The following is a 27,823-nucleotide window of genomic DNA, read 5'->3' as shown; positions in this document are numbered from 1 at the left end:
GCTGCACTGGCTACCTGTAAAGTTCAGGATTACTTTCAAAACTCTCCTGCTCACCTACAATGCCCATCATCACGCAGGTCCCGAGTACCTCCTGAACCTGCTGACCTGCTATGTACCTGCACGCAAGCTGAGGTCCTCCTAAAGAGTGATTGATTGATTGATTGATTGAGTGATTGATTGATTGGTTATAATAAAAGTGAAACGTATTACATTACAACTGATGATAGATTTGAATTCGAATTGTGTGCAAGTCTTAGGGTCCTAATACACAAGGCAGCGAGTTGCTTACCATAATTAGTTGCTTGTCCCACACATGTACTGTGTATTGAAGTGCTACAACTACAACGGTATTCTACACATCAATAGATAGATAATTTAATAAACCACCAACCAGAGCTCACACTCAAGCGATCGAGTTCAGCTAGAGAACAAAAGAAATGAAGGCAGCATTTTTATAGAACAGATGACTACATTTTGTACAGTTGCTTTCAATTAGTTGAAAAGTGTATACGAATGCATGGCGTGTCACAAGACAATGCGCCACATGTGGCAAACAGGAAGTTTCCATCTGTAGCATGGTCGTTTACTAGGAACAGATGTTTTAAGTGAAAACTGGAATATGTCAGATGCTAGAATTCCATGAATTATAATTCCTGATGGAAAATAAGTGTGAATAGAATCCTGCTTTACAGCTGTAGTTGAATTTTGTCAAGGATTTTTCTGAAAATAAAATATGTGGCATGTAGTATTCAGAGATTCGATCTCCTGTGTCTGGGAATCACAGATTTATTTATTTATTTAGCGGGTAAAACAGGATAAATTCACATTGCTAACCGTTTACCTTTTCAGAGCTTTACGGTTGCACAAATACTGTGTCTTCAAAAGCTTGGTCACCACAATGCAATTCCACAAATCGACGTATTGAAAGGGCGTGTTTACCATTTAACACCAGTAATTGTTGTTCGACAGGGCACTCACTCACTGAAAGAGTTCATTCATAGTTCATATTAGTCCAGAATAATGGCTTTGCAAATAGTTTGCAATGGCATAGACTAGGAAACTGGACATTGTTCACTGTCCTTGTTTACATTGCCGAAATTGAGTTTTATTTGCAGACACACTCTCACTCTAGAAGCTTCCTTGCCATTCTATTACTTTTGGAACTAACGAAATAAGAAATGTCATCTGTTAGCTCAGAAAATGTAAACTTTACCTTCTGGGCGAATTTGCAGGGCTAAAAGTGTAATTGAACCCATTAACATTAACTTATTTTTATTACAGAAACTATTTGTAACTACCATGTTACTTAGAGGAGTATATTTTAGACTGAACTTTTATATGAAACGCTAATCTGGTCTTTGTCTCTACTTTTGTCAAGGTCTGACCTTCAAAGGTAAGAAGAGTACAGTGTTTTTAACTTTGACAGCTTGAATGAAAGGTGTTTTGCCACTTTGGCACAGCAGGTGACGCTGTGACTCACTACCTTCTCCCTTCACTTGGCCTCTAGGGGAAGTGAGAAATATAGTGGCATTTCAAAATGGCTTCCAGGTTGAAGGAGGGGCTGCTGCTGGTCGACAGATAACTACAATAACAAAACAGAAAATAACGAAAGAAAACAGCTGCTGGGTCTAATGTTCCGTGCCAAGGGTATTGAGAGTAACATTCGGTTTTGATACGGTTTATTCTTTTACAAATATTTTAAAATGGCCACGTATTTCAGGGCCGAGGGGAAAGAGGAACCAACCTATCCAAGGCTGCCCAGCTGCAGCGTTATTTGTAATGGGGCTGTGCGGGCATTATGAATGAAATGGAAAGAGCAGAAAATACAGCTTCCTTGGTGGCTTTGTCTGTCGATGTCAACGAAAACGAACAGAAGAGCACATCCTACAGCCTTACTGGGTGCAGAAGCGGCAAGCCGGCTTTATTACCAAATGAAAACAAAAAGCCAGCCTTCTCAGAAGATACGAATTCTGTTCTGTCGGGCAAAGGGTATGTTTATATTGCCAGTGGGAGGAATGTAAACGAAGACAAGGCTGCGCTGGGGGATAATAAAAGGCTAGATTGTGTTACAGACTCAGAGTGTCTTCAGAGCAGGGTTAAGGACAGCTGTGTCATTACAGAGCGATGCAGGGATGGCACTGTAAACGGGTTTATTGAGTCATCAGAACAGCTAATGGTTGGATCAGAGGCAACGGGAGTGGGTTCTAAGAGGGACCCAACCTGCTCTTCAAATTGCACTGCTGACAAGCAAGAAAAGAGAAACAGGATGTTGATCGACACTGCTCCTGATAGCGATCGTGAATGCGTAAGGAAGGATGCTGGCGTTTCAGAGGAACGGGACAATGGTCTTTTAAATAACGAGATTGGGGCAAAGTCTGTAGTTCCGCTTTCTGGGTCATGTGATGGCAAACACCAGCTAAACTGCACCGGTTGGGTCGATCCCGCAGACATGAAGATAACCAACGGAGATGTGGATGGTGTACAGGGTGAAATCTTCCCGAGCTGCAACGAAGATATCCCTTTTGACTGCGGTTCCTCAGTTTACAAATCTTCAGGTGCGCTTTTTGAGAAGGAAGTGAAAGTCGCGAACGGTGGGTTGTTGATTGTAAACAAATGCGCGTTGCTAAATGACAAGCTAGATTTACATAGCAGCCCTGCAAAGTGTATTGGAGAGACTGCTGCTGTTTCAGATATGCAAATAAAAAGGTTATTAAAACCTCCATTAGAGGACGGTTTTAATAAGGGTTTCTGTCCAGAAGGTGATGACTTTGGTACTACTGGGGTTGCCCTCTCAGAGACTACAGCTGAGTGTTGTGATCCCATTCCCAAAATCACAACCGCAGTGTCTGGAGCATTAGACATTGAAAATGTAGGGCCTAAAGATGAAACACTTATACCAAATGAATCCAACGTCAAGGAGGAAGATGTAAGTGAGGAGAGTAATCTGAGTCCATTGGAACTAAGGACTAACCAAAACACTAGACTCTCTCTAAGTTGCGAAGCCACTCCAGATAGCCCAGGGGATTCCGAAGTAAGCTTTGGTACCGAGGCGGTGCATGACACTAATGACGTCATGTTCATGGATGTCAGTTTAAGTTCAAGGAACACCTTTGAAGTTAGCCGTCGCCAGAGCGCTCCTGATCACGTGCCTGATGGCTTGACTCTTGCTGCAGACCCCTCTCATCAGGAAGTGAAACCCAAAAAACTTGGGATCACAGATTTTTTGAGCAGGTAAAATAAGTTTTTTAAATTTACATTTGCAGCTATTATACTTGGGTCTATGTGACTGTATTTCTATAATCTTGATCACGCACAATGACATTTAATTATCATTATTTTAATAAATTGTTTTTAATTGCTTTGTGCATCTGTCGGAATCCTGCATATTTTAGATGGGTTTATTTAATCAAAGAGGTTGAGAGTCATTAAATACGGAGCATAAGGTGGTACAGCATACAAAAGTGAATATGTTGTTTTTCAGGCTCAAAGTTAAGAATGTATTTATTTATTTATATCTTAGCAGATGCCCACAGTTATTACAAAGTATCACATTACAAAATATCACATTACATTACATTGCAGTTATAAAATCAGTAGTAAGAGCAAATTCAAATGAGAGAAAATACAAAAAAAAGGAAATTTGAGAGCGATTACGACTAAGAGCAGTTAAACTTAGAAGTATTTGGTTATAAGAGTAAATTCCATTAAGAGAAAGTACAGTAAATGGATAAGAACGATTTGAAATAAGAGCAATTACAAAACAACATGAATACGGTTACCTTTAAGTGTAAAATCAAGTACAAGATACAGAAAATATAATTATGATTGAGAGTAGTAGTAGATTACAGCAAAGTGTGGAGCAGTTGAGTGCAAGTACAGGATGATCCTAGTACTGGTAGAACTGGGTGCCATATAGTCCAGAATAGTTGAGAGGTTTACATATGCTGTTATAACAATTAAGACATTAATATGGTGTGTTGGAAACTCCCAACTAGACCATCCCTAGGGCCAGAAGAGTATTACTGATCTTTGAAAAATACCAATTGTTCCGCAATGGCATTAAAACAGTTCTGCAGGAGGGTGATATTGTCTGCAAAACAGGCACGGTTGTTGTTAAAAGCACTGACAGTGTTCTGGCCATCTGGCATAGAGGTTATTGTTCTACCTTGCTCTTATATTTTGTAATTATATTTATTGCAACCTTCGTGGCCAGGTCTCAAGCCATTTTTTGATTTATGTGAGATTTATTAAATACTGCATTGCATTTAATTGTAGCTTTTCCATTTCCAAACACTCCACATTTTCAAGTTTGGGCCCCTGTATTCTGTGGTCCTCTTTCTCAAGGAAAATCGACCATTTCGTGGTCACAATTGTTTTAACCATCAGCAATTTTTCAGAAACCTTTAATGAGGAATTTACAGTTGATTTCTCGATTTTACTACCAACACTACTCATCTATTTTAGTTTATGTTCATTATTCTGTCAGAGGTGCCGTTTCTCTTACAATTTGACCTGTGCCGACTTTGTTTTCTGTATAGTATTCAGAGTATTTTAAAAGGAATGACCTTCATCACAAATTAATGCCTTCATGGAAAGGGACTTTTTTCTTGACTTGATATAAATACCAATCGTTTGAGGTGCAAAAGAAATGTAATTTCTATGGAGTTGCAAACAAAGCAATGAACCATTTGCATTCATTTTTATATAGTCATGCTTTTAAAAGTATTAATTACAGTAACAGTCCATACATTTGTTTTAAAAAATGAGGCATAGTTAGTTTTTTTCAAAGTCAGTGTTATGTTAATTGGAAATACTGTACAGTAGAGTATGTGGTTAAATAGCATTGATCAATAAAACAACTAGTGTAAGGTATTGGGAGGCACAAAATATGCTTGTTGATACAGAAGGTATGTGTGGAGTAGCAGATTACATACTTGTTGATACAGTAGGCATGGTTCGATAGAGTATTATTTTAGGGGTAGTTTGGGACCTCCTGAGACTTTTTCACAGACCATGGTTTTGAAACATCTCTTAGGTAGAAGATTGATGGAGAGATCAATAATGAGATGGGTTCATTGTATTCAGAATGTTTTGACATTTATACCCACTCTTAAATCTTGTTCACATGTGATGAAGTACATGTGCCCAGGTAGTAATGTAGATTTTGTTACTTGTACTTTTTCCAAATACCAGATCTTCATCATTTTTACACCATTTTCATTAGTAAAGGGATGTCGCTTCCTTACAGTATACAGTGACAGCTGCTGTCTGTTGGTCTACTCAAGCTGCCCTGCACTGGTGGTGTTTTACCCCTGGATACAGATTGGTTATGGATCGCATGCTTGGCATGTCTGACATTTTCTTTTAGGCATGTGCAGCTGTTCATTTGAGTGCTGTTGCTACTGTACAGTAGATTTGTGAATAAATTTCTTCTTACAAGGTCAAGCCAGTCTAAGCCAGTATATTATTTTTATTTTCAGAATAAATATGTATTTGGTGATTTAATAATCTTTTGTCTGCTTTGACGAGCATTCTGTTGCTGTTCTGTAGGTGTTGCATATAGGATGTGATAGCTGGTTGCTTCCCCATCCTTATCTCAAGGACATACTGTAGACACTAATTAGAGTGGAAGTCGTGTGATAAAATAACAGTTGACACCTCCCTGCTTCAGTCGTTTATCTTTGCTGCAAGTCTGCAGTTTAAATTAATTTAAATGTAGGACATGCAATGGTTACGGTCTGTCTCCTGTGAGTTGATAACGGATTTACAATTCCCATAATGAAAAGGCCGTGAAATTCATCTTTACAAATCTCATCGGTACATTGATAATCGAAGGGCCCTGTTGTGGGGCTGACATTTTTTTGTTCTTATCATAATGTTGTATAATTGTAGTTTAGTAAAAGTTTTGCAGAAACACTTATTTTCTAAATTATCACTAAATATGCAGTAGATATTTACAGTTTGTAGGATAATTAATTATTTTCCAATTCTTCTTTTTGTATTCTAGAGATCTGGAGATTCAGAAATGATTACTTTAGCCTACAACATGTGGAATAATTCAGTTTGACTTTGTTCACGAAAAAGCATCTAGGGCTCCCAAGTGGCACATCCAGTGAAGACGATCCGCACAGAGTGCAGGATGCGCCCTATAGCCCGGAGATCGCAGGTTTGAATCCAGGCTATGTCATGCCATCTGTGACCGGGATTTTCAATTGGCTGAGCGCTGCCTGGGTAGGGAGGGCTTAGGTCGTCACTGCGCACCAGTGACCCCAGTGGCTGACAATATGCCTGCGGGGCTGCAGTGGAGCCATTCAGATATGTGTTGTCCTCCGGCATTATAGGCCTGGTGACTTCGCTGTGGATCCGCAGTGCGAAAAAAGATGGCTAGATAGGGACACGTTTCGGAGGACGCGTGTGTCAGCCGCCGTTTCCAGAGTCGCCAGAGGGTTGCAGCGGTGAACAGGGATTAATACACAATTGGTGATTCCAAATTGGGGAGAAAAATGGGGTAAAAATGCCTGGCTACGACTAAATTACAAAAAAATAAATAAAGATACCTCTACTGTACCAAGTGCAAAATACTTTGCTCATTTCACGTTGTTCATGACCAAAGGCTGCTGGCCAAATAGACTAAAATAAAAACCTTCATTTTGGGATCTGAATCTCAGTTTAATACAGAATATTATTATTTGGAAACATGTGAGGTGATTTGACAGAAAAACATTGTTTTATTGAATTTAATGGAAAGAGCTGATCATGCAGGAAGAGTGACCCTGCAGCCTGACATTCAAATGGTGTTTCAGTTTGTGTTGGGTACTGTCTTGTTATGAATTCTGCTGAGTTCAAAGAAAGGACTTTTTAAACCTGGTTTATTATTCAGACTTTCATTCAACCATATTAGTTCTTATGAAAACCACACTGGAATGTTTTCACGGGGCTTGGAACAGTCAGCTGCCAGGCAGCAGCCCAAATCCAGATCTGTTTACAGAAGAATGAAAAGGCCCTGGGTGTGCGTACGTCATTTAAAGAGCTCCGCTCAGGTGGCCCTGTGTACGCACTTTTGTTTCTAAAGGGAATTAAAACCCACTTGAATTTGAATGGCGTTATCATTATTACATGTGCAGGATTTATATTTAGTAAGTAATGAATCTTAGGCAACATCATATTACTGCATGCCGTTTTAAATTGGGCGACCATACCAAGATGACTATCTGAACCACACCTCAATGATCTGAATTTTTCTCTTTGCTTAGACATTTTACAACTGAAACCAACCAATATTATCTAATATATGACTATGATGCCTGATTTATGGCACATGCTGTATATTTAACATTGAATTAAAACTGCACTTAGTGTCGTACAAGAATGTCCAAGTTTATACTAAAGTATGGTTCCTGTGTAAGCCTAGTTTATTGTATAGGTGTACTGTAATCTTAGTATGTTAACTTAACAATAGGATGGTAACAGAAATATAAACCTAGCAGGAGAAACAAAAAACCATTTCATTCCAAATGCTGAATGTTTTAGAGAAAACCCCTGCATGCATTACCAATTATTTTTAAACCATATAGGGCTCTACACCTTTCCACTAGAGCAGAGTAATAGGCTACTTACTGACTAAAAAAAAACCTTAAAATAGTGTTGACGCCAAAAACAAGGTTCCTGTGAGTTGTAATTACTGCAGACAAATTAGCATAGCTTTATATTCTTCTTCATTCCTCCTAATTACATTATCTGTACAGACATTTCAGAGAACAATATGTTTTGTTAGGGTGTACAGTAGATGTGATTGATGAGAAGCAGCACTGAACACTTTTTTTTTTTTTGTTTAAAGAGATAATGATACGTAGTTTTAAAAGTGTTTAGTCAGCATTGTTACCTCATGGTCATGTGTTTGTGTGTCTAATAATATAATTCTTCAGGTCCATGCACAGACGCATCCCTTTCCAGTATACTTAATTGGATTTCGGTCTGTGCGTTGGGTACACTACAGTAGGAATGGAAGGATCTTGTGCTTGTCCTTTCTTGAGAAATGTACCATGAGTCATTATTCTTCATTTCTATTTTATATTCCAGTTATATGGTACTATACTGTAGATTGGTGAATTAATTCACCAATTAGCAAATGCAAAAACATGGTACATGTTGGTCTCTGATTTGTATAGTGTTCCAAAAAATCTCAAGATGAGATTGAGTATTAACGACAAGTTTCATAGTGCAGATGGAAATATGGTATTGGATCCTTGTCATGTTGGCCTGACACTTCAAATATTGAGGACAAATCCAAGATCAGCATTTAAGGCAATTAACTTGTTTTATTACATTCTCAACACTAAAAAAGTAAGAGTAAAACCATTTCCTTGATTACGTTGTCCTAGAAGCCACATAATTGTTATAAAAAAATACATGATATTCCTGTTTGAGAATATACCTTTACAGCTGCTACAGAATAGGGTCAGACAATCTATTGATTCAATCTGACCTCTTAAATGAATTGTGCTTTCAGACTTCAAGAAAGGGACATTCTGTAGTCAATTATTCAGTGACATCCTGATGGATTAAAAACTTCACAAATAAGCATGCACTGTTTTAAAACACACACAAACCACATGTTAATGTCACTGGCAGTTTAATCCTTATCTGTTTGTTAACATTTAAATCCTACCACACATTCTTGTGTTGTAAAAAAATATTTCAGACTATTCCAGTTTATTTTAGGGATTAAGCTTTTACTTTTGAGAATGGAAAGTGATGCTTTTTGAAAGTGAATAAATAAGTTACAGCATTTTATTATTTGTTTTTGTTTCGTGGTATTATCATGTTCTGTACAGGTGAATGTTTTGGGTGGGGTTGGAATTTAAAGAAACAAGCTGTACAACTGTAACAGAAAACAATCCTACAATATCAGGTTATAGGCTAGTGTTGGCAGCGTTTGTTCAGTATGCTGCTTGTTTTGAATTCTAGCTGACCTGCTTTTTTTAATTGACTTTGTATAGTAGTTGTATAGTATTTTGTTGTAAGAAAAAAATGGGTTTTTGGTTTTACAACTTAAATAAAGCAATATGGGTCAGTTCGTATCCCCAAATGCCACAGTGCGACCGCAACTTGTTTTTCCACCGAAACTGAACATCTGTGTGTTTTGGCTCTCCAGGAAATGTCTCAGTTAACGACAAAGACGCATATATGACTCTGTAGACATGCGTACATTTTTAATCCAGTCATTTGGAAAGCACTCAAGATTGCCCTAATGTTTCACTCGACCGTCATGGTACTGCAGATCGTAGTCACTGTGTTTAGCAGTGCAGAACAAGCAAAATGCCGCCTCCGCGGGTTTTACAGACGAGCATAGCTGTGCTTGACGAGCTCTCAATCGATTACGTGCAGTACTTCCAAAAGCATAATCAAAAACAGCCTCCGTGTTCTCACGCAAAACCTCATGATCGGCATGTAATGATGCCCCGAGTGCAGTGGTTTGTTTAAGCTGGGAGTGCACTCACTTCAGTAATGAAAGGTGTGTGTGTACAACAAACAAACGCAACGGGTGCCGTTTGTAAATACAGTTGTCGAGCCAACTGCAGCTTGTGTGTACGTAGCCTTAGTAGTTTGCTTACAGTTCTTTGTAGCACAATGAACAGTGGAAATGAATACGGTAGTATCCCACCATGCACTGTATTTTATTTTAAAATAATGTGGTGTGCTTCATGTTAATAGTGCATGTTGGAAAATTTTGGAAAAGGTAAACGCGAACACACACAAGTAGGGCTTGAAGTTTTGGGGTTTTATTTTTAATCGGGTGACATCCCTTTTAAACAAATTGAGCTGATTCTTGTTTTCATAGTTAAACTGAGAACAAAGCTGTTGCAAAACAATCATTGCTTTTGCCTTCATATCTTGCCTCCGCCGAATTCGGGTTACTCTTAATTTTATTTCAAACAGAGCTGACAAATTACATGAATTGTTCATCCCCATCCGACTTTTTAACTCGCATTTCATTTTTGCAGTTATCTAATTTTAACGTAGTGCTTTTATTATTTACACCACTTGTTTAACAGAGATGTCTTGACAGATTCTTTTTTTCCTTTTTAAGCATAAAAACAAATACCCATTGTAGAGTGTACACTGTTAGCAAGTGCTTCAGGCACCAGTATTTCACCAAACATACCACAAAGCATTTGGGGATATTGGAGGATACACAAAAAATGTAGTAATGTATTACAGTGTCCACAGTTCTGTTAAACCACACTAGCTGATGTGATCTGATTAGAAACGGACTCGAGACTGCCCCTTGAGGTGGTCTCGAGTATGGTTTTAAACGCTGCATAGTGTGGACGCAAACCATAGCTAATACGGTTTAAAGGCATAGTGTGGACAGGGCCTTAGACAAGTGTGGTTGCTGTAGGAAGTTCCTCTAAGTAAGGAATGTAGTTTTGAGTCTGAGGTTGCCTGTCTGTTTTGTAGGCTTAGTTGCATTTTTGAATCTAGAATCAAACTTTGTTGCCTAAATACTTTTAAAAACCAGATGAACGCGCTTTGTTTAAAAAAACATTGACGTATAACAGGCCCTATAGTTTTATGTTTCCGTAGCAGGGAGTATACAATTACATGTTCTATATTTGGAATCTGCGTATAATGTCATTGTTAAGGCCTTATTGTTTGTTCCCCACATGGAAGATCAGTCGTACAAAGGTCTTGGCATGCTGTTTGCTTTAGTTCTTAAACTGGTCATACTGTATACCATTATGCAGATCGGTTAAAACCAAGGCCTTTTTACACTCCTCACATTTTCCATGCTGTCTTTTGCTTTCTGGTCCAAAACAAATCTAAAGAAAAAAAATAATAATAATACAGTGAATAAAAAACCTCCACATGAGAAAACGATCCCTTCCCTGAGGCAACACCGTCTCCTATTGTTTCAGCATTTTAATTTATTTATGTGCATCTTGAGCGCTTTTCGATGCAGGACTTAATAAGCATGATTTAAATTGTGTTCAGCAGTCATGTAGTAAGCAATACAAAGGTACAGTATACTGTAACACCATGACTGTCAATAGTAACACTTAACAATGCAAAGTGAAATGATGTGCTGGTGGTCTGGTGAATTTCCTAGGTAAAACAGATTCCATTCTTAAGTTGCTGTGCAGTAATAATTCATGTGATCTCATCCAGCAGTATTTTAAAATAGAGTAAAGGTCAAAGATATACCAGGCTTCTGCAGATATTTTCATTGAAATAAGAGAAATAAAAATAGAACTGAAAAGTTCATGTAGGGCCCTATAAAATCCGCGTTGCTGAGAACTCAGACGGAATTGCGGAATTCGTGGAGAAAAACCGAATTAGGCACAATATCAGTTTAAACAAACCAAAAACATGTATATATTAAACAAATGACATTGAAATAGCAGTGTTTTTATGACAAGAGGCTTCAAGAAACACATGTCATGGGCATGCATGAAAAAAATATTTTTGCACCTCTCAGCCACCATACACGAGCGTGATTTTAACTGTAAAAAAGCGCTGCCTCTCGTGCCACTTCACTTGCTAGCTACCGTTATCACTTGGGGGGGAAAACGACTACCTATAAGCTATTCTGAGCAGATAGTAGTGTAATGACTACTAGCGTCTAGTTGCTGCATTTGTTTTTCTCCAAAGTTCTCAGGAAGATATTACTAAGTGTCTTTATATTAAATAAAAGTAAATAAAAATATTTAGGCTTTTATTTACATTGTCATTAATTATTAATAGAAACATGAAATCTATTTTGAAATGTTACAGTTGAGCTTGTGTTGAAAAGAAAAAAAAAACTGCTAAAAAAGCCTACACTGAAAGCACTTTGAAAGAAACCGTTGTCATTTTTTTCATACATTTCTAGCTTCGTAATAGCTGTCAATGTATCAGTGTGGTTATAAAAAACAAACTTACAAATTACAGATTTTTAAAACCAAAAAATCAGAAATCAGGAAAAAATAAATCCGAAAATTAAAAATAATAAAACGGATTTCATAGGGCCCTATTCATGTCATTTTGCTATGTAAACCAAGGTGTTTGTAGGAATGCCTTCAACCCAGATGACTTTAACAGACCCCATAGCATCTTCTTCTGACTTCAACTGTCGTGGATCCAGCAGTAACCTTCCCTTATCTTCTATTCTGAATTTCTATTCTAAAGTAAATGTCACCTTTGCAGGGAAACAATATGTAGAAAGGCAATATTGTGGTATTCCTCCTTGAAGCAGGAAAATAAGCTTTTTGAATATTTAGCTTTGGTTGACTACTGACATTGTATGATAAGTCTATTGTATTGTAGTTAGTCGAAAACAGTAGCATTTGTTATCTCCTATTGTAGCCTACTGCTCAGCCATACCAATTGATATTAATTCTTTTGCTTAAAAAAGCATCTATCCTTCAAAGCCAGAAGCTAAAAGATCTTGTTTGGCCCTTTTATTTATTTATTTTTTATTTGTGAAAAGGATTTTTTCAAGACTGCCACTCTTGATATCATATGGTTGAGGTCTCGTGCTGCACTAAGACTTTGCTTCTTAAGTTTGTTGCCTATTTAAACTGTGTATAGCCTCATTTTCAGTTACCATGTGACCCATGTGGTGTTGCCTCACAAAAACAAGCCACTGTGGAGAGAGTTACATGTAAAGCATTTCACTTGCACTGGGCATTGCACACACCACCTGTAACGTTAATTGACAGGTAGGCCTGTTGTGTGTGTGTGTGTGTGTTTTTTTTTTGTACACTTATGAATTACAAATAGACTAATCATTTTTATGCTATGTAGAAATAGGTCCTGACAACAACCTTAGTGAGAAAGCTTTTCCAGGAGCCTGGTGGTGTTGCTGTTTGTATGTAACAGGGTGATGTACATTAGATGTAATGTAAGTAACTGCTGGCCATGTATTCATGTATCAGATGTGTGCTTTATGACTTGGGTGGGGTGGAATGACATGTGTCTGTGACTATGAAGTGCTAAGACCCATCACGCTGAGGGGGATGTGTTACATTTAACAGGGAGGAATGAATGTAGCACATGGACAGATTTAGTGCACCTTCACTTCGACTGCTGTACCTAGGAGCAGTCGTTTCGAAATTTGTACCTAGGTTCAATTCTTCGTTTTCAGCATGTCGACTGTAACAAGCCAAAATAGTGCTGTAAATTAACATAATCATGCTGTGATGGTGTATTTAATCACCTGTACAGTACTTCTGATGAAAAATTCATGAACAGCTTTTTGTATGTCAGAAACAAATTTTGTAAACAAATATATATTGTTTATTAAGAGCTTATTCTGTTTTTGTGTATCCAGTTTAGAATCAAATTATTTTAAGGACCTTAAATTTGGAATTGCATTTAGGTTTAATTCTAATTGCAGAATTGCGTTACTTTTGCACAGTGCAACAACATACAGTAATAGTCTGGTGTATTTGGTTTTTTGCTGAGGAACAGTTTGTGTGCTGCTCTCAGCCCATTAATACAAATGACATAATGTGTGGTCCCCACTATCTAATTACAGTAGAGTGCAATGGCTTCACTGTAATGGTGCTTTCCGCACATATTTGAACCTTTTGTCATGGGGTGATGAAGAGGCTGATGATACATTGCCCCAGTGTGTATACAGAATCTGTAATTGCCTGGTCAGCAATGCTTCATGGTTATGTTGCTGTAGAGGTCCTTTTAGATATTAAACAGAATGTAGTAATGCCGTGGTAAAGATTGCTGCCTTGGCTTCATGTTTTGGAACATCATTAGCAGCCAAAGGTTAGAGGGAATAGTCCTTTTAAAAACACGTGGCTGTAAAATTAATTAACTATGACCAACAGAACAGCATAGAAAAATAATTGGCAATGAAATGTTTAATAACAATGTGATTCTCCAGATGCATGCAAAAATGCACATGTGCCATATACACCTCCATAAATCTGATACTCTCAATAACTTATGTTGGATAATATTAATACCAAGTTTTGTGACAATTAGATTTAAGTGGTTCTTCAGATTGGAAACATGTGGTGTCACCATCTCCGCTATAGGCTAACCCCGTTAGTCAGTTTTCTGAACATTTTTAACTTTTAACTTGAAAATAACCAAAAAAGATTTAATTGTTTTGAGTTTGACCTACAGTAGTACTGTATCACTTCTCATAGTTTTATTTTCGAAAGAACCAGTTATTTGCAGTAAGTGACTTGCATGAATGTAATTTCTTTCCTGTTGCTGTACCAGAGTTTCTCTAATTAGTGTTTTTGTAACAAAGGAAGTCATTGTGTCCTGTAGTATAACAGATTAAGGATTCAGCTCAGTTTTATGGAAGTACTTGTTCCTCCCACTGCATTCATCCTCAGGAGCTGCTTTTTTCTTTTTTTTTTTACAGAAAGATAACATAATATCAAGTAAGATGGACATGTATAAAAACGAAACAACTGTGTTTAGCAATCACTAAACTAGTAAAATGTGTATTTTAATGTAGATAATGGTTTTGCTTAAGAATATTTACTCCTGAATATCTATTAGTGCTGGGATTAATTATAGCCTACTCTTCGTGACATAACACAATGTTCGTCCCAGCGCTATTACTGTATCTACAGCATTCAGTACAAAGAGATTTAGTACAAAAGCAGTGGGGATGCCCCACCCCCAGCACTGCAAACCATTGTAATCTCCCAAAACAGGTGAATAACAAACCTGCTAAGAAGTCACATTTGATTTAATTGGATAAGCTTGCAATATGGTTGTGTACTATAGCCAAATATCTCTTCCCCCTCCCACTCTTAAATCCATTGTTTTCCCTGCACAGGAGCTTGTTTTCCAGGAAGACGAAGGATCCCAAGCCTCCTCCCCAGAGTGCTCCTGGCTGGAAGTTGTTTGGAAAAGTACCTTTGAGGGAGAACCCTCAGAAGGATTCAATGACTATTCAGCAGGTTGGTATTTCAGTAAAGATTTTCACTTTACAGCAGAGAAAGTTACAGTTCTATAAATGTGCTCCACGCCTCTCTAAGTGTGTTACGCCCTCATCTTGTGCCTTTTTGCTTAAGCTTTGCTTTCTGAAGGCCGTTCTATTGAAAAGCAGAGCTACTGTAGCAGAACAAGTTTGAACTTGCTTGCACGGTCATTGTGCAGCAACAGGGGCGGGTGATCAATGGATCTGCTTTACAGAACAAGAAAGCAGCAAAAAATGACTGCACTTTATTTACTGTACTATAATAAGTGTAGGGTGATGGCATATACAATCTAACAAACCACAGTGTCATATGTAGCAAAGGAAATAAATGGTTTATTTTAAAGATTTGGTCTTACAATCTTTACCAGCTTGCAGTTGTTGTAAACATCAGATCAAAACAAAATAGTTGAGCTGAGATGTTGCACTGATAAAATGTTACACTTGAAAATATACTAACAATTACATTGTGGTTAATCTGGGATAGGTCTTTTTCAAAGCAACGCTGACAGGGAAAAAAAAGGGTTAAACACATGATGCATGGAAATCTACTCTTCCTTTTTTTATTGATTTGAAAACATATGCCTCATTTACAGGAATACTACACACCTACTATTATTTTCTGATATTTGTATATTGTTACAGAAATTCAACCTGTAGTTTTGACCTTGATGTTTAGTCAGCTGTTCCTTGTTTACACAGTGGAAGCCTTAAACCTGCTGAATGTGTGCGTTTAGCAGTGATCACTAGCAGTGGGACTGAAACTTTTTTTGATGAAGCAATTTTTTACATAAACCAGCCATGACAACAGTTGCTAAAGAACGGCAGAGCTGTTTTATAACTTGGGCTGGTGCCAAATGATTTTCAGTGTGCAGCAGATTGTGAAGGTTTTATTAAGGATTTTATATGGCCACTTTTTACCCACCTAAGATGCTGATTTTTAGGTGCAGTAACAAGATCCAGGAAAAATTGTCAGTGGGTGAATTGTCTTGGGCAGGTTTATAGTAAACATAATTCCGAAAAGGCTGACCAGTGTATTACACTTATTGGCCCTGATATATAGCAGTAGGTAATCTTATGTATCCTTTTACTTTATACATATAGCAGTACTGTACATGAGATTTAAACAGAATATGCTTGGTTATTAGAGAATTGAAGTAATGAATACAGGTGTACCTATACAACAAATGGGACAATCCTCAGTTCACCGTACACTGTTATATTTCTGTAATACAGTACAATAATACTTTATAGTATAAATTACTAAACTATACAAGATAAGCTATTCATTTCTTTAGAAAAAGGTGTGCAAGTAAGTGTTCAGTTGTTGCCACTGATGTATTTTGTGCAGGTGAAGTCAGTTAAATTGATGGCAATCAGACAAAATTGTTCCAAAGGAAGGAATTTCTATATTACTGTTTGGTTTTACAGTACCGAGCGTCTGTTTTGAGTTTACTATCTGAAATAAAAAGTTAAATCTAACGTAATTGGTGAGAATGAATATGTACACACACACGCTGCGTCTGCCCGGTTGTGCCTTCATCTGTTTCTGCACCTGGTCTTCAGTGCACTCTGTATAATGAAGTTTACACTGGTCTTTTTGTTTTTTGTTTTTTGCTTATTGCTCTCTTATCTCCCTCTCCCTTAATTAATGGCAGCATTGTATAAATCACTGTATATTTTAAGTAAAACTTTATACAATAGTATTCATGGTTGTTGTTTAATTAAATTATATTTAATGTTATGACTTCTACAGCTGGAGGGTTGCTACAGTTAGAAAACAATATTGTGAATATCACCAAGACTACCTTGCACAATGTTTTTAAAGGACAAGGGGCTATAAGGCCGCCAGAAAGCAAATATTTATTATGGAAGTGTTTACTGTGACATTCTTCTTTTTCCATGTGTACAGAATCCTGTGTAGACAATTAATCTTTTTATGGCCCCTTTCCCTACTTTACATTCATTTTTTAATGTAAACACCATATTTAAACATCATCTTTTTTATATTTATCACATCTCCTAATATTAAACAACATTCTGAAGTTGATCTGAAGATTGCACTCAAAATAAAAAAAATAAAAAATGGGGGCAAAGTAGGAAAAATTATTTAATGAGCAAAATAAAACAAATTAAGAATTCAGTTTACAAAATGGGGGTATGTTCCAGCATTGGGGTCCAGTTACTTGTAAATGTGTGTCTTCATTTTTATTGCGATGGAAATGATACATCTCTGATTCAGTGTTATGTTTTTATTGGGCTTTGTGCCTGTTTGATCACTGACTGAGAACAAACTTCTGTTTTTTTCATCAGGACAGTAACCCAGGCAGTCTTGCATCCGTTTCTACACCAAATCTCTTAAGCACAGTGGTATGGAATTTAATATATATATATATAATATATGTATATATAATATTTTTTTTTTCAGTCATCTTTCAGCCTATGCATGAAACTGCTAAGTACTCATTCCCATAGCCTGCTTAAAATGTCTACATTTCACATTTTCATACTAGCATGACATTAATGGCAAAAGTAAAACTGGGCTCTCAATACATTAAATAAATAAAATAAACCATACTATGTTCACTGTTTCTAAAGTATTCACTAACCACTCCATGCACAAGGTTGCATCTCAGTATCCATGATCACTAAACCATGCTAGATTTAGTCATTGGATAAAAACATTGATCTTTATTTATTTATTTATATAAATTCTTGTACAATTGTACAATTCCTGAATGTGTAATGTTTACATGATATTATTAAATGTAAATAGTAATGATGGATTTCTAAATGTATTCATCAACTTTGTTTCCCATTTGGGAACCTAACTTTACAAATATTGACCGCACCACAGTTCACAATGATAAAGCAACAGATGTTATATACACAGAAAAATATTGTTTAAATGGTATTGCTAAAAACTGTTAGTGGCATTCAGTACTTGTTGAACTAAGGGGTTGATTTGATCAACCCATAGTACAAGCCACATCCTGGATTTTTTTTAGAGCAATTTACAGCATTGGGTGATCGCCATGGATTGCATTCCCTAGTGCTGTAGAATGCTCAGTGGCTTATCCAGGCAGGGTGTATAGTATGTTGATAAATCAAGCCTTTAATTGCTTATTTCACTGTGCTTCTTAAACTAGTTATAATGCTTTGTTTACGGTAAATATATATGATTATGTTGGCGGGAGAACTACATGCTGAAAATGATAACAATGAAAATAATTTCCCTTTTTCCTCTTGAATTTGTCATACAAGTCAATTTTTCCACTTCTAAAAGCTACTATGAACCATATAGGGTCTTGCAAGCCAGCCCTTTCTCCAAAATAAGCTGACTATGTTCAATAGTGTGCTATTTCACACAAAGTGCAGTTTAAAGGGGTTCTAGCCAATTAAACGAGTCCCTGATTCATGTCTAATGTGCACTACCATTCTCCACTCTTCCTTGCTTGTTGTCTTTAGTACTTGCATTTCCTGGTCATTTCACTTGGTGAGCAGAAATCTCTCCACCTCTTAAATACTTCCATTCATGTTATTAAACAAACCAGCTGCTTCCCCAAAGGACTGACATTGTTTGCAGGCTGTGGCCCCGAAGACGCTGTTGAGGTGAAATGACCTAGAACGTTCTTTGTCAGTTCCATTTTCTCCATCTTTTTATTTGCACTGTCTAATTCCGTGATCAAATATATAGCTCTAAATATGAGGCCTTGTAAAAAGTTACTGCTCCATTTGTTAGACATTCCAGCTTGGCAGGCTGCACATTTAATGCATTGATATAACAGATGACTAAAATGGTTTTACAAAACAGTGGCCCACAGATTGCATAATTAAATACTATTGGATGTCTAATGGCTGCTCTCATTCTTGTGACACAAAGACATTATTGAGTTGTTGGATTTTTTTTTTTTTTTTGGGGGGGGGGGGGGTTCCCTGTGAATGGCTAGCCCATATTTCCATTGTTCACAAGAATGGTTTATTGTTTCTGCATGCTTACTGACACAACAATGGATAAAGCCTGTTTTTTAAACTGTACTCTACAACATCTTGCTGTCACAGAGCTCTCTGCTGTTTTAAAAAGACATGTTTGATTCAACCAATAAATAGCATCCAGTTTAATCTCTATGGTATTATGTTGCTTTCTTTCAAATTTCTTTGTGTAAAATTGGTAGTGTACAACAGTAAAGAAATGAGAGGACTCTGAACAACTAACCCTTACCTCCAGCGGATCTGAGCTGTGCAATGTGTAGTGGAGTCTCATTTGCTTTTTTGGCTTCGTTTCTTTTTACGCTTTCTTTTTTAACAATATTCAGCAAATAGAACAGCCTGTTTCACTGTTAGGACAGGGAAGCTGTGTACAGTGTTTTTTGTAAAACTGAAGTTGCGTATAGTAGAACAGAGCTGCTACTGTATACTTTTCCTCTTTTGTAACTACATTTGTATACCGGAAATGAAAATGAACAACCAATAGTAATGCATCTGAATAGTTTATTTTTAGTTTGTTCTACTTCTGTGTTTTTTTTTTTTTTTTTTAAGTGAAACAAAATGGAACCTGCAAAAGTTTCTTTATACTAAGTGCAGTTCTATGGACACATTCTGCACAGCATTGGCTATTGACTTCAAAAACATAAAACAATCTGGGTATTAATTGAAACACATATCATGACAGTTCTTAATGCTACTTGTTAAATGCAACTCTGTGTAGATACCACCTGCCTAATAAACTTTTTTTTTTTTTTTTTAATATCAAATCTTGATAACTTGTGCTCGTTTATGTCTCTGTTTTAAAGTAAGAAAACCCTGAAATGTAACTAATTGTTAAAGCTTTATTTTTTGTGCAAGCTGTCATGACAACAGCTGCAAATATCCACATCACTTGAAATTTGGCATTTTAAAAGTGAAATATACCTGCTGAATAAATCTGCTCCCATATTCCCAAAACATACTTTTCAAGGTAATTAGATATTTTTGGCAGAATTCTACAATATAACTGTTGCAAGCAAGGCAAAATAAGTAAAGGCACCAGTATCCCAACATAATATTGATTTCTATCTAAAAATGCTAAATAGAAGTTTACAAAAAAAAAAAAACATTTAAATACATTTTCTCGAGAGAAACCTTTACATTTTTTGTTTTATTCATTTAGGAATATGAGGCACGAACTGGAAAAACTGCTAATCTCCCACCCCAGTCAGAACGACGTAAAAACCTTGAATTTGAACCTCTTTCAACCACAGCGCTCATTCTGGAAGACCGACCTGCGTGAGTACACGATCACAGGCTCTGTTCTACTTTTCTGTCTGTGTCTGTACCAAGAAGTAAGGGTCACAATGTACATATTCAAACTTCTTGGTGCATGGTCTTGCTTTATGGAAGATGCATTTCCTTAAAAATTGTTTGATCTTTTAACTACCATTTGTTTTTTCTTGACCTATATGTTTAGATATTGTATCCATTTTAACAGTTTTACAATGATGTGTCTTAAGTTTCAATAGGCCTACATTTGTTAGCAAATATTTAAGACAATTAAGAAAACATCTGTAGAGCAGTCATTCATTGTTTTGATAGTATTGAGTTTTCAAGAAGGAATATTTTCTATCTTACAGAAATCTTCCAGCAAAACCAGCTGAGGAAGCCTTGCGTCACCGTCATGAGTATGATTCAATGGTGGCAGAGGCAAAAAAACGAGGTGTTTTTATATTTCTTTTCTGTTATGTAGAACATAATATTCTAATACTATAAGCAATGCCTACTTATGTACCTTAGATTCCCAAAGCTGTTAAGGCTTAATTCGGGTGCAAGACAGAAAACTTCCTATATCCATTAGAATTATCATTTGAAACAGTCTGCATCAGTGAGCACCAATTCCAGTTTGACCTTTTTTTGCTTCCTGCAGAAATGTGTTGACTTTCAGGATTAGTTTCTTGATGTTTGTTATTAAAATCCCCAGTTTCATGTCTAAAAACAAACAGAAAATAATAAAGGTTCTGTCCCACACAGAAATGAAAGACGCCCATAAAAAGAAGAAAATAATGAAGGAACGGTATAAACAAGAAGAAGTGATTGCCAATGCCATGGTGATTTGGAACAGCGAGATACTTCCCAACTGGGAAGCCATGTGAGTAATTATTCCCAGTTCATTAACCTACTGATGCAACTTCAGCTGGCTGCAGCTTTACAAATAATTCATTGAACATTCTTGTGTTTTTCTTGGCAGACGCAATACGCGAAAAGTGCGAGAGTTGTGGTGGCAAGGCCTTCCGCCCAGTGTTCGCGGAAAGGTGTGGAGTTTGGCTGTTGGAAATGAACTCAATATTACACATGGTGAGATTTGGTTTTGTGATGAGTCGTGCCTCCTGGAATGTGTATGTATTGTAAAAATTGCTTCCATATTTGGAGGATAATTTTTGTTGTTTGTGTATTCTGATAAACTGGAGAATACATTTTCAGAATTCCTCTTATCTGTTTGGATTTGCTTTGTAGAGCTCTATGAGATCTTCTTATCCAGAGCTAAGGAAAGGTGGAAGAGCTTCAGTGAAACCGGTTCAGAGAACGAGGCTGAAGGTACAGTAGGCTTCTACATTGAGGGAGCTAGATTGTGCAAATCTGTGCTGTCTCTGCAGTTTACATTAAATTAGTTAATGGTATTGGTTCAAGTGAATTACAACACTACAAAATGGCTGGATAAATCTGCCTTAATTTAGTTTCATTGAACCAAACTGCCCTCTTCTTTCTTCAGTAGGGGTCTCTTGTGAATCACAGCAGTCAATTGTGCACTCTGTCAGGCTGTGCTTTTTGTATTTTATCAATAGAATTTATCCTCTAAAAACATAGACGAGGCTTTGCAAGGAGGTCTTCAGTATTTTATAATTCATGGTGTGTTTTTATATGCACTATAAAAAATATTATTCCAAATATTCTGCCCAAATGTTTTGTATATAACAGCCGTGTCTTTATTAAAAAATCTGTCTAGCTTTTGCTGCCAGTAATTACTCACTCTTTCCTTTCGTAAACATCTGCAGTTCATCCGAGACATTCTGTTTTTGCCAATTAAGAACCCTTGCCATATCATTATATTACTTTATATAACTGAGCTTTTTGGGATAGACTTGGGTTGGCTCTTATTTGTATAGTTTGCATGACTTACAACAGTATCCACCTTCTCAAAAGAAATATTACTGTAGGTAAAATCAAGACAGTGTCAGATGTACTTTGAGCTGGTCTCTTATGTTACTGAATTCCCTAAATTTGCATAAACCACATAGACTAAATGTATAATGCATGTAGATGTACAAAGAACAACTTGCAATAACGATTGCTGTTTGCTACTTGAACCAGTATAAGGCTATGAATAACACATCAAATATTTACTGACAACTCAGAACAACCTACTTTAATGAATAAAAAAATATGAGACAGACAGACAGACAGATAGAAAAAATGCCACAAGATCCACAAAACACTAACAAATACAAGGTCCAAGTCCTGATCTATAAGAACTGCATGGTGTGGCTCTGGACAACTCCATTCACTTAACCCCCACTCCAGTGTGCCAGAAAATACTGTTCACTTTTTTGGAAGCAGGCCTGTTAACCATGTACCACACTTCTTGTAGATCAACCCTGTTGTTTGCATTTCCAGTTAATTTGTCCGAGCTCTGTTCGCTCTCTGTAGGGAAACGACTGTTTGTAGCTTTGTTTTTGCTTTTAATGTATACTTTTTTTGCAGAGAACTTTTTCAAATTATGCCTAAATAGGCACTTTGTAAATAGATATTTGTTATTTCGGGTTATATTGAACGCTATTAAATTAGCTCAGTACCTTTTAGTGAAGTGTTTATTTTTTTCTTTTACTTTTTTTTATTATTGCAAAGTATAAAGGAAAATTATGTATATAATATGTATTTATTTTTAATTTTTATCTAGATTCAGGAACATCCGGTGCTGACAGAGAATCCAGTCTTGATTTGATAAAGTTGGACATATCCCGCACATTCCCCTCTCTCTTCATTTTTCAAAAGGTATCAAATGTATTGCCTTGTCTGTCTCCTGCTATAATACTGTGTGTTAAATGTTCCTAATGTGCACTCATTTTTCTTAAAGGGCGGTCCATACCATGATCTATTGCATAGTGTTCTGGGAGCCTATACTTGTTACAGACCTGATGTTGGATATGTAAGTAGTGTTCTTTATCCCATGTAAATTACCTCAATTCAGGTATATCACTATTGTCTAGTTTTGGGTGTATCTTGTGCTTTTATTTAAATGAATTCATCCTTACTCTGTAGTCCTTCTCCCTGACAATCACTTAAGACCAATTCAGAGCAGTTTTTTATTTTATTTTTGAAATTGTGACATTTGTTTCTGGTAAATTAGCTGCATATTAACTAGTATTTTCATTGGTGGTTTAATAACCAGAACATCTTTCTTTACTAATGCTTTTTATTAAAGTGACACCCAGCAGACACATGAGGAGTATTCCCTATTATGAACCAAACTCTATTTGCACAAATCCCTAAGTTGTTTGTAGGTGTGTGGTTGCGTTTGTAGACAAATGTGCATAATGTGTTCTTGTTTTTTTTATTTTTGGGATAGGTTCAAGGGATGTCTTTCATTGCTGCTGTGCTTATCCTCAATCTAGAAGAAGCTGATGCTTTCATTTTATTTGCCAACCTTCTCAACAAGCCTTGTCAGATGGCTTTTTTTAGAGTGGATCATGACTTGGTAAGAAACACTGAAGTAAATGGTTTAACTTGTGATGATTGTTTCCTGCCTATGCAGGGGTATAGGCTCAGTTGTTTGCACAGTATTGTTTCAGTTTGCTTTTAAGGTGTGGCTTTCAATATAAGTTAAGAATAAGTCAGTTCATCAGTACAAGTACTTGATCGGTTCCATTTTCTCACAGACAGTCCAGCGTTTAAACGTGTATTTGATGTTTTTGAGTTGATGTGATTGTGATAGAAGTAACGAAGTACTATAACTGCTGGGACGGGGTTGAAATTTTAGCTTTATGCCTGCAGTTGAAGCCGTTTCCTTACTGTGGTAACTTGAGGTTTTGCCATAGATGACCATTTTTGACATACATTATTAACCAATGAATGGCATGCTGTGCAGGATAGAGTATATTTTAAAATAAATACTTGAAATAGACTTGTGTCTTTAAGCAAGTGTGCTAATGTCCTTGTTTTGGTATGCAGATGCTAAAATACTTTGCAGCATTTGAAGTGTTCTTTGAAGAAAATCTCCCAAAATTGTTTGTTCACTTTAAGACCTACAACCTGACCCCAGACATCTACCTGATTGACTGGTAGGTGAAGACCATAGAGATGAAACCGAATATTACTTGTTTGTGTCCCAGCCTTTTACTTCTTTCTTCTCCGATTCCTTAATTTATTCTAAACAGTTCAGTTTGTAATCTGAGCCTTAGCAGCTGCACAGGCGTAAGACTATTTAATGCAAGGACCAGAAACCTTCTTTTAGTTTCATGAATAAAGTATTACATGTCTTTAAAGAGATAAGGGGGAAATCATGGGTTTCTAGTTAAAACATAAAAAAAAAAAAAAAAAAAAAAAAAAAACTAATAGTATCTAATAATTCAATTGCATGTCACCTGTTTAAATAAAAGCCACCATGTTCTATGTTTTTCCAGGATTTTTACACTATATAGTAAGTCCCTGCCTCTTGATTTGGCGTGTCGAGTTTGGGACGTCTTCTGTCGGGATGGAGAGGAGTTTCTGTTTCGCACAGGTCTTGGGATTCTTAAACTGTACGAGGATATTCTCCTTCAGATGGACTTCATTCACATTGCTCAGTTTCTTACCAAGCTTCCCGAAGATATCACTTCTGAAAAGCTCTTCAGCTGTATTGCTGCAGTTCAGATGCTAAGCAGTAATAAAAAGTGGATGCAGGTGAGTTAAAATATGGCAAATAGCACATACAATGGTGTGAAGTGAAATCCAGGTATTGGCGTGTGATTTGCATAAAGTAGTATGTGAATTACAGTACATGCCTTTGTTTTTCGGATGACCTCATTTATAAAAACAAAAAGCTGAATAATAATAACAACGACAACAAATGAGAAATACTGTTGTGTCAGTGAGTTTATAGAAATGTCACCAGCTTTGTAGAAAGTTTATGGTTTCTGGCAAGTCCTATTCTGTAGAACTGCTGATGGTTTATGTGAGAACCCTTGTCAGACAATTTAGCTAGCTTGAGAAACGGGTGCAAATCTGATAGTTATGCTTCCGAAATTTGATATGTAAAATATCCACCACACCATCTGCTGGCCCTTATGAACACTTACACAGTGCAATAATTTAATCTTTTCATTTATAATTTAACAAGTGTTCCATTTTCAAATTAATGTTTGATTTCTTGTGTTGAGCAAATGTTTACATGACCATGATAAAAATAAAAAATAAAATAAAAGTTGGCTGATTTATTTATTTTTGTTCCCTTTTTTGTCTTTTAATAGGTCTTTACCATATTAATGAAGGATAACAAAGAAGGAGACAAGAATCACAGCCCAACATTAAAAAATTAATAGTGAAGAAAGACGACTTTAACGTCATTGCCAGTATTATGAATATAGCTGTGTATGGGAAAGGGGTCATTATTCGAATGATGTAACTCACGACTACATAAAGAAGGTCTTGTGTTTTAGCATAAATATGGCCAGACAGGCAAAAATGAGAGAATATTTCCAACATTCTTCACTGTGTGCTTTAAGTAAACTGACTGAATGCAGTTTATGATTAGGGCTTCTGGTTATATTTTTGATCACATGATGTCCCTTTAAAGATATTTTGAGCCGATTTGCTTTCTTAATCAAACACTAATTACCAAAGGAAGTTGTTTCTTTTTACCCTCATATCTTGATTGTGTTAAACAACGTGTATTTATCTCACCTGATTATTTGAACCTGCATTTCGTTCTGGCTCTAATTGCCGAATTCAGTTTATTAATTTCCACTACTTTAGTTTCTAGTAGTGCATCGCTAATTTAAACAATCTGGTATTCAGTTATGGCTTAACAACTATTAATTAAGGTTTAAAGGGAGGGAGGGAGAGAGATGGAAAATAAAAACCAAAAACTAGAAGCCCTACTTATGGTGAAGATGATTCAGGTTCTCCCTGTTGGTGCTTTTGTGTAGATGTGAAATATCACTCATAAAACCATCCACCCAGGTTTAAGTTACCCATCAAACCAGCAGATTCCTAAAAACGCTATATGGACCAAACCATTAATCTTCACTAACGTTTTTTTTTAATTTCAGTTTTATTGTTGTTTAGATACTTATTATAATAAAAAAAAGGTTATATCAAAAAGCTTGAGATGAATTACAAAAGGCAGAGGCTGAAAAATCTCACAACATGTATGCTGCACTTATTATCTAAACCACAGTAAATGTAATTACAGAAACATTCCTTAGATAAACTCTGTTTTACAAATAGAAACATGATGCTTGTGATTGTGTTTGATTTGTGATTGCCAGGTACTAGAAGGTGTTTAAAGTGGTGTATTTAATCAAATTAGCCTGGATTGACAGAAACAATAGCAAAACAAAACAGAAAAAAACACAGCTAAACAAAGATCTATATCTATATCTCTCAGCCCATGAAGCCTTGTAATGTGACTTTTTTCTGGCCAATATTGCACACATTTAATTTTTCTGAAGAAACTCTGCATCTTCTTATCAAGTGCAATAGAGAACACAAAATGGCACATGGCATTTTAATGTTTTACGGGGGGGGGGGGGGGGGGGGGTCCATCTTGATGGCAAACGAAAGCTGATGTAAACTGTGGTTGCAAGCTTTAGTGATGTCTCCAAATATAACAGTACAGCTTTGATAGTTTGGTTAGAAGGTAGTAACTAATTGGTTGTGTTTCTATTTTTATGCATAGCGCGGTAAATAAAAAGGCTGACTCCTATTATTCTCACTTATAGCAACATTTCCTGTATTTTACTTTGCCAGTTGTGGGTTTTTTTCTTATGTTTCAATAGTTTGTAATTCTGTATTGTTATTTTGTTTTATTTGACCACACATAATTGATTTATGTTGGGATATTATGTTGCTTTTGTGTTCTGCTTATTTAAAGCTTATTCTCCTTATAGCATGTGTCTAGATTTGTATTTTAATTTATATATTCAGTAGTTCAATGCAATTTTGTTCCCCTTATTTTCTACTCCTGCTCTCTATTGTACAGTTTTTCTAACTTACCAAGGAGGTACTGTATATAAAATTGATTGTAAATAGATGGGATCTCTCTCCCTGTTACAGACCACTAGTTACAACTCCCCATTGTAAATAAATCTCAGAAGCAGAATGCCTTGAAGTGTGTTATTTTTTCTTACTTTTGTTTGGCAGAAAATACACAGACATGTACTTTTGGTGGTTTAAATATTATTCAGGTCGAGAGCTGAAAGCAGTATTGACTACATTCTAAGTATACTAGCTGTAATTTTATGGAAACTGCTCCATCACAAATCCTAGTTCATACCAAACTTGTGGCAATATAGATGTTCCACAGGCAATGTACTGATCTGTTGTTTGACAGGGAGCAACTGGGAATGATCTGCATAAACAATGACTGTAGAGAATTGTAACAAGGAGAGAAAAGGAAAACATGCAACAAACAAATCATTTGGTGAATTGATATATATCTATATATATATATAATATATATATATATTATATATAATATATATATATATATATAATCTGTCATGCATGCCATATGTTTTAAAAGTAAAAGTGGCATAGTAACAAAAATATGCTGCAGATGACAGATCCCAAGCAATGTCATTTTGGAGCTATCCCCCTCAGACTGGAATGATGGAATCTAGCATAAGAACCAGTACAATCTACCATAAACATGTACAA

The 27,823-nt window shown here is 36.3% G+C and overlaps 1 protein-coding gene across 2 annotated transcripts; it reads left to right on the top strand.

Moving 5' to 3' along the window:
- Window positions 1–1,537: 1,537 nt before the first annotated feature.
- Window positions 1,538–25,927, top strand: LOC121325754 (TBC1 domain family member 12-like). 2 transcript variants are annotated; one of them, XM_041268693.1, is made up of 14 exons: window positions 1,538–3,231; window positions 14,798–14,921; window positions 17,252–17,308; window positions 20,088–20,203; window positions 20,548–20,630; window positions 20,942–21,059; window positions 21,159–21,265; window positions 21,425–21,505; window positions 22,866–22,960; window positions 23,043–23,114; window positions 23,535–23,663; window positions 24,137–24,246; window positions 24,589–24,847; window positions 25,414–25,927. In XM_041268693.1, exons 1-14 carry the CDS (start codon window positions 1,799–1,801, stop codon window positions 25,480–25,482), a joined length of 2,853 nt encoding a protein of 950 aa, XP_041124627.1. In that variant the 5' UTR covers window positions 1,538–1,798; the 3' UTR covers window positions 25,483–25,927. The 2 variants fall into 2 exon arrangements, with proteins under 2 accessions (XP_041124627.1, XP_041124629.1); XM_041268695.1 differs by lacking the exon at window positions 17,252–17,308.
- Window positions 25,928–27,823: the final 1,896 nt, after the last annotated feature.

This window comes from Polyodon spathula, chromosome 13, assembly GCF_017654505.1.
Source record: "Polyodon spathula isolate WHYD16114869_AA chromosome 13, ASM1765450v1, whole genome shotgun sequence".
Classification (NCBI taxonomy): Eukaryota; Metazoa; Chordata; class Actinopteri; order Acipenseriformes; family Polyodontidae; genus Polyodon; species Polyodon spathula.
The sequence above is the reverse complement of the archived record's forward strand: the minus strand, read 5'-3'. Positions and strand labels throughout refer to the sequence as shown.